This window comes from Macrosteles quadrilineatus, unplaced genomic scaffold, assembly GCF_028750875.1.
Source record: "Macrosteles quadrilineatus isolate MER2022 unplaced genomic scaffold, UCM_ALF_1.0 Scaffold_8__2_contigs__length_117827958, whole genome shotgun sequence".
In the NCBI taxonomy this organism is placed as follows: Eukaryota; Metazoa; Arthropoda; class Insecta; order Hemiptera; family Cicadellidae; genus Macrosteles; species Macrosteles quadrilineatus.
The window spans coordinates 51,106,523-51,114,597 of record NW_026542601.1 but is presented as its reverse complement, the minus strand read 5'-3'; the positions used below and the strand labels follow the sequence as shown (position 1 = coordinate 51,114,597).

The following is an 8,075-nucleotide window of genomic DNA, read 5'->3' as shown; positions in this document are numbered from 1 at the left end:
AAATTTAACTCATCGGTGTTAATCCAAACTTCACTTAATACAATAAAGGTAATATCTTGTTCTAATTGAGAAAATTCTATTAAAAAATTATTAAAGTTTTGTCGTAAGCTTCTAATGTTGCAATATATTAAGGTGAATACATTATTTGAGTTGACATCATCTAATTCAAAAAAATTGCTGTTTAAGGATAGTAAATAATCACTATTCTCTACCATACAAATTACGATATGTACATTTAAAATCTATTCAAAAATGGAACTAAAACTAAATATGTAAATAAGGAAAGTGAAATCCCTGGAAGCAATTAATGATCTCAATATAGGACAGTATGTATCCATTGCTTTTGACGATGGTTTATTTGAGCTTTTTGATGTCAGCCTCACTGTAAATCCTGCGACACTTATCCTTATCAGCCTTCCTGATAAAGAATTTTCCCTCACGGCACCACGCGTATTTGATGCCTACTTCAGCACATTTCTTTTTCAAGTCAGACAAAAACACCTTATTAGCTGGAGACAAGTGCTCATTAATGTACAGTTTCGCTTTTGGGAAAGACGAGTTTACCTGGTCCACAGTCACAGATTCCTTGAGCTCCCTGAATTGTTTCAACCACGTGTCTCTAGTGGATCTGCCGATGAACTGGACCACGAGGGAAGGGACCCGGTCTTTGCGGAAGCTGGGTACTCGGTGTGCTGCGTTGATCTGGGACTCCTCCACCTCCAGACCGATGACTGCACCCACGTCCTTCACCAACTGGATGACATCCTCCCTGGGGGTGACTGGGATACCGCTAATCTCGATGTTGCTGCGTCGGGTATATTGTTCCAGTGATCGAGTCCGGTCTTGTAGGTCGGTGACTGTTTCTCGCAAAACCTCATTTTCTTTTTTCAGAACTTGCACTTCCGATCTTAAATTTTCCATTAATTTGGTAGATTCGTCCACTTTTTCTGAAAGAAAATTCAGGGATTGCGACATTTCGGAAACTTCTTTTTTTACGTTTTTTAACTCAGTAAAAAGTTCTTTTTTAAACTGTCCAAAACTTTAAGCAAAAATTCCTTTGTTATCGGCGTACTTGAGCCGGAACTTACACTGCCTTCTCGGCACTCCCTACACCTCCATTGCTTTGCTGTACGAACCTTCTTCTCTTCTATATCTTCTTTCACACAGTTTACATGAAACGATTTTTTGCAATTACCGGCACAACTTATCACTTCAGTAGACTTGCAGCTGCCAATGTCCACGTTGCAAACGCCACAGGTAGCTGGCATTTTAATTTATGTACGTAAAAAGCACTTTTTTAACTACACAAGGCCGTTTAGACAAACACGCCACACACGTGAAGTAGTAGCGCGACGTGAGCTTGTGATACGGTAGCGGAGCAGTACGTCTTATCGGATCGGCTGACCCGACTGAACTGAATGTTTATGATCCATACCGGTATTTTTCTAGTAATCGTGATAATTACCCACCCTCATTGAATAAATGTACATCGTAATTTCCCATATTAGCTCATTTAAACTACAATATATTCATAGTTGAAATAAAAGTGATATTTTCACGTTTGGGGGCGCTGATATAGGCACCCCCAAACGTAACCACAACTGAACACGATTTCATAAAAGGATGGTTTGTCTAATTGCAGTATCCTAGGTCAATGTTGACGTTGTGTTCAATCATCTATGTCATCCATCTGTTTATCTTTGTATAAAACCCGGCTGAGGTTGTGGTGGTAATTTAAAATCGTAATTCCTGATTATTCTTGATCTTTTTATGACATCAATATTTCCGGGCCTAATCCAAACAAAGTTAAAGCAGACAAACATTAATTGTAAACAAAACGCTACCATGAAGAATTAAAACATGTAAACATTGTTATTTTTCTATTCTTTCCTTGAAAAGTGGAGTAGTAAAATAATTTGCATTTATCCTTTTTTTTATTAAGACTCGTGTACAGAGCCTTGATTTGTACTGTGGTTTAATTAATTTTGGTCTAAACTATTTTAAACTGTGGTCTAATTATCTCTACTAATCTTACTTATTTCCTATAATCAATGACAAAATAAGAGTAAATAAAATAACCTCATAGTTCCATAGTTTATATTTAACCAGCTGTTAGTTAAAACAAATTATATTGCTCTGAAACAAATCGAAGATTACAAAGATTGCTTTAAAAAATAATTTGAACATCCTAGTATTTTACTATGTAGGGCCTATAATTTAATTAATCTGTCATCCTCTTACAGAAGAATTGAACGTATCAATGATTAGCATTACACATAGTATAAATACGTCAACCCTAAGTATGTCTTTACATTTTTATCCAAATGCTGAATTTGTGACACAAAAGCTGAATGTTTACAGCTGTTACGTTAAGCAAATTATTTTATGTCAAAAGCTAGTTTAGAATCTTAGCGTCGGCTGCTAGACTTTTTAAAAATTAAAACTTAATTTCTAAAAAACTGGGACCCTAAACTAAATTTATGGCTTCGACATTCCCTAGTTCTCAAAATTATCTTTCTTTCAACACAAAAATCATGAAAATCCGTCGAGTGGTTGATTCAGAATCGTGAAATAAAAAAACACTGTTTCGTTTTAATATTATAGATTAGCAATTCTTCTTCAGTACATACTGTTTTACAGGAAAAAATTCCATTTAATTTATATTTATTTAAAATCAGTAGCAGAAAAAAATACTGATTAACTAATAACAATATTTAAATACTACAACATACTACATATGGGCTTAACTGATGATCAATTATTTCAGTTAAATGTTGGTTGAAGCATAATCTCAATATAGTTTGATCAATTTGACGAACTAATTCGTATTTTAACCTTCTTATTTTTTAAATATATCCATACAAAATACAAGACGAGCATGACAAATTATAGTGTGTAATATTTCTTTGTACTACTGTAGAGTAAAGCTAAAACACAAGTATTCATATTCAAGCACATCACTCAATTAGCTTGTTAATCTGCTGGCTTTTAATTCAACTAATTACAAAAGTAGTACAACAACCACACTTCTGCTGGTTTTTTCTATCGATCACTGTGTGTTTAATACATCAAACAAGTTGTTCCTATTTAATTCAAAAATAAGTTTGTATTTACGTATTTTAAATATGAAGTATAATATAGTATTTTGAAGTTTTATGAAGAATTATTATCAATTAGTCCACGATCTATTTATTTTAAATTACATCTTAAAAAGTAACATTTAGTGTTACCGGTTTGATATAGAAGTGGCTTCTACAATAGATAATATTTTTTTCAAAATTATACGGTGTTAACCTTTTAGTTTTATACTTTAGATGACCTCTGATGAGTTAATGAGTTATAATGAGTTAAGCTTTAGAAACACAATTCATACGTAATGTCTATAAAATGATCATAAGGACAAAAGTTTTTCAGAATTTTGTCTTTGACGATTGACGAAGAAAATCCCTTTGATGGTGAATCCGGGAAGAGGTTAGTTGCTTGGAAAAAATGGCTGGCATTTAGTTAGAAAGAATCTCATTTAGCGGAAGCTTCTTAAACCTACTGTGAATTCATGATAACATTTTAATACTTTTGTATTTTAGGGCAGTTCCTTTTTACTTTGATAAAAAATCTAACTAAAGGAGTGATGCGGTTAAAAATTTTACATGGTTAAATAAATACAGACCCTTAACAAACTTTTTAAGTAAGAAGTAGGCCTAAGCAATATATTGCATGGTAATAGTATAGTCTAAGTAAAATGCTTGTATCAAAACTGTGACATGCGTTATATAAATGCACGCAATAAATCATTTACCTTTCTTACAAATTATTAAACTTTGTTCAAACATAGAATACATATTCCACGACATATAAACTGACAAGATAGGTTCAGACGTTGTGCAAACTGAGGGTCATCGAGGCAATTCAGAGAAATGCCAAAAGCCCAATAACAATTCTCGAATCCCATTCTATAAAATTGCAAATTGTTTCACACGTTGGCTATTTCTATTTTATAACATACGGTTTACCAACATTTCTGTTTCAATAGTGAGTTTTAAGGCATGCTTCTACTACAGTTTTTTTCTTTCTACATCCGTGGCCCAGGAACTGATACATTTAATTGCTATACACAACCTTCAACCTTTGAATGAAATGCCAGTTACTTTCTTCGTACTAGAGGCTTTCCACAAAGACCCTGAAGGAAGTATTTATAGATCGAGGAGTAAATCAAGCTTAAAGTCTTTATGTGTATAATGGATTAATGGATACAAATTATAAGGTAGCCCTCAAACCCCATCAGTGTAGATATCAAGAGTTTTGCACAAAACTTACAAGTTTAAGTTTTCTCTTGAGCTCAGGTACACAATTATTAGTTTTGTAAACAAAAACCTATACTTGAATACTACTAATTACTTCTGAAATCAATTCGTCAAGAACAATATTTTATTACCATCACAAATTATGTTTATAGTAAGTAAAATGATACATTACCCCCGCCGCAGCAGACCAAGCGAATTTTCATTTGCCTGATTATAATTTCACTAAAATATCTCCTTAAAATATAAGATTTATTCACAGAATAACACAAGTTAAAAAAAACATTAGCTTAACAAGTATACAGATTTGCTGCTAATAGCAGAATGTTGATAGTTAAATATGAAATGAATAATCAAAATATGTTCATAAACAAGCAAACTATTAACTTACTTAAAAAAAAAATTGCACAGGGATTCTAAATTTACAGTTTTTTTTAATTTTATCCTTAATCACCAACGCTTTAATATTCTAAATTATAATTTTTTCATGCTCTATATAATGGTTTGAAAAGAAATTGTAAAACTTTATGATTTGAGGGTCAAAATGGACAAACCCTTTAACCCATAAAAACCTCATAAACATCCGTTTACATAGTCCGATCATGCTGGTTCGTGAGCTCGTTTAAATAAATGCACGTTTGTACACAATTTCTTCAGAATCGGAGGTTTTTACTGAGTAAGTGTGTTTTACATATACGACTCCGGGTCCAGGTCTTACCATCCAACGGTAATAGCTTATTCCCTATAAGTTATGTGGAATCCGTAAAAACAATAATTTTGGGAAGAAGTTATTATTTGCGTCATTATCACAGATAAAATCCAATCCACTGGTAATTTGTGAGATTTGACCCCCTGGTGGAGGGGGGGGGGGTTTCCCGCGTTCCACCACTAGACCAGCTCACTACCCAAATCTATATGTATTTGAAAATTGAGATATTATCATTTCGTAAGCTATAAACTTGGAAAAAGGTAAATAGTTGAATAAATACCTTGTATAGAAAAAATTTGCTCAAACGGGTGCAGTTAGACATTCACCGCGGAAGAGAATTCCCAATAGTTTACACATTGTTGGTCCTGTTACGAACATTATTTCAAGCAAGTAGCCCTATATAGAAACGATTTTCGTACAAAGTTATAACGAGTGTTCAAGCAAGTGATTTGGACCTCTCGCATCGTTAAACTGCCATTCGGAAAACTGCGATTCTTAACAAGTTCTCTCAACTTGTACAGATGAAGGCGGAGTCTTCCTCATATTTATCGAAACTCTAAAATCTGTTGTTACTAACAGTTTAATTTTGGGGTTAAGGATGATAAAACGAATCGTGAGCTAAAAGTAAAACTTTCAATCGTAACAAAATATCTTGCAGATACAATTAATGCCAACAACTATGTCACTGAAAAGGCCAACCTACAAACATATACACCTACATTTATGGTTATTATAAAATATGTTGCTAAATTTTTCAGTACAATTGCTATACGGATACGACTGTAAACCCCTTAAAACACTTTTTTAAATGCATTAGAATACAGGTATAATGTTTGTATTTCCATTTTATGTTTGATTATTATGCTTGAGTTACCAAGAGACCATGTAGAACAAGTTTTAAATCGTTAACATGTCATAGAATATAAAAAAAAATTAACGACTATAAAATAATATCAAAAGATCTTTACCTTCAAGCACTTTAGGTGTTTCAGTTCAGTTCTTAGAATTGAAAGATTTCTCATTACAGCAATGTTTACTTTCATAACAGCATAGTTTTACTCATAACAACACGGTGGACCAATGAGGTTCAAGGATTGAGAGAGAAGCAGTAAAATTGTAATGATTCAAACTTCAACTAATCAGCTGTTCAGCCCAATTTAATTGTTGATTGATGCAATTAGTGTTTGGTACAATGTTTCGTTGTATCACTGTCATTGGCAATGAGGGGTTATAAACGAAAACACAACTTCTCTTAGAAGTTATGCGTCGTAATTTTTAGTAATTAAACCACTGTTGTAGTTAAACTAGTGTATGCAGCTCGAGTAAATAGAAGTTTTCAAGGCACTCGCCTTTTCTACTCGTGTCATTAACACTATCGTTGCGTAAACTACTATTAAGTATTTCTTATTATAATACAATTTTAGAGACGAATATGTCAACTAAAGAAGTCTATAAAGCTTGATGAAGACAATGATGGAAAATTCAACAATCGACATACGTTGAAGTCAAATATTCAATAGGCGGTTTTTTGTTGCTTACTCCACACGGTTACGGGTCTATTTTATTTGTAAAAGTTCAGCACTCTAAACAAGTGAAAAATCCAAAAGAAAAATTACATTGTAATACCAGAATACTGAAAATGTCTCTATGAATGTAAACGTGACAACATTATACTTTTGAAAATAAATTAAAATTTATAGTTTTTATCATAAGCAGTTTGCTGTTTTATGATTCTTTTCTTCCTAACAAAACAGGAAACAAAATCACTAAACGTATAACGTTAAGGACTGATCTATTATATTATTAAAGTGATACAAGCAAATTTTATGTAAACGGTTAAGGCCATTTACCAAATGAAAATATAGGCATATGGCACATCAAAATGAAGCTTAGAGTGTGTAGATTTGCCGAAAAGTATTGATATGGACGAATTTCCTAAGGGCTCTGCCCCACAGGCTGATTTTCAAAGGGCTACGCCTGGCATGCTTCCTAAGTTTACATGATTTAATTTAATTTAGTTAATGAAACAGCTGGTCAGTACAATGAACTGGTGTTTGTTTATTTACTCGAAAAAGATGTTTGTGACGCTTTATGTAGATTTAGGAGGGTTATGTTTGGTTTTAAAGAAAAGTTTGTATACGGTTTGCAAAGAATTGCTCAAAGATTTCATTTTGTAATTTATATAGTAAGCTACGTGTAAAGAAGCTTGACTAAAGTTGAAGAATTATGGTAAAACATGTCATTCGTGAAGCATCAGTATGAAGCAATTGATTCTATTGCTACACTAAGGTATGTTGTCATATTCTTTTGGATCTATTAACATAAAAAGTAGGGTTTTGAAGTAAGCAGATTTACATTTTTAAATCAGTTTTTATTTTCAAACTAAATCATAAAATTTCCGTATTTTAAAACACACATCAGAATTACTTTAATAGCTCTCTAGGTCACATTTTCTTCCCGTTGCAAAGCACGGGTATAGCAGCTTGTATCTTTTTATTTCCCAACCAAAACTCATATGAGCTGATAAATACATTATGTAACCTACATTGTGGTCTGGAAAATTGCGATGCCCGCGGATGTTTGATTTCAGAATTATGTTTGGAAAATATAATTTGCGTTTCATAATTATTTTCTAATTTTTTAAATTATATTTTTGTCTATGAAAACGACTAGTAAGACTATTGCAGCCTAATCATCATCACAAGATTCACATAAAAATAAATGACAAGTTAATCTTAAAATAGGCGTGCCGAAGAAAATTTCCAGACTAAGCGATTACACAATAATTGTCTGATTGGATTTCCACACAAATATTTCCTAACACATGTCAAGTATATTTCAGAAGAAAAAAATCATTATGTTTAATGACTAGGTTCGCTGCTACAGGCAGGTTATTCAAGTGTCATTTTATGTGAAGTATTAGTATTGTTATTTTGACATACCACAATGTATAAATACATTAGTCGTCATACCAACAACGGTGGTTGGATAATATAATATTTTTATTTTATCAAGATATATTATCTTCCTATGAAATAAATAAATACACTTTACTAGCTTTATTTAAG

General features: G+C 32.5%; 1 protein-coding gene across 1 annotated transcript; it reads right to left on the bottom strand.

Annotated features, from left to right (window-relative positions):
* Window positions 1-354: 354 nt before the first annotated feature.
* On the bottom strand, window positions 355-975 carry LOC129000380 (uncharacterized). Its single transcript, XM_054427344.1, has one exon. The coding sequence runs from the start codon at window positions 973-975 to the stop codon at window positions 355-357; it is 621 nt and encodes a 206-aa protein (XP_054283319.1).
* Window positions 976-8,075: the final 7,100 nt, after the last annotated feature.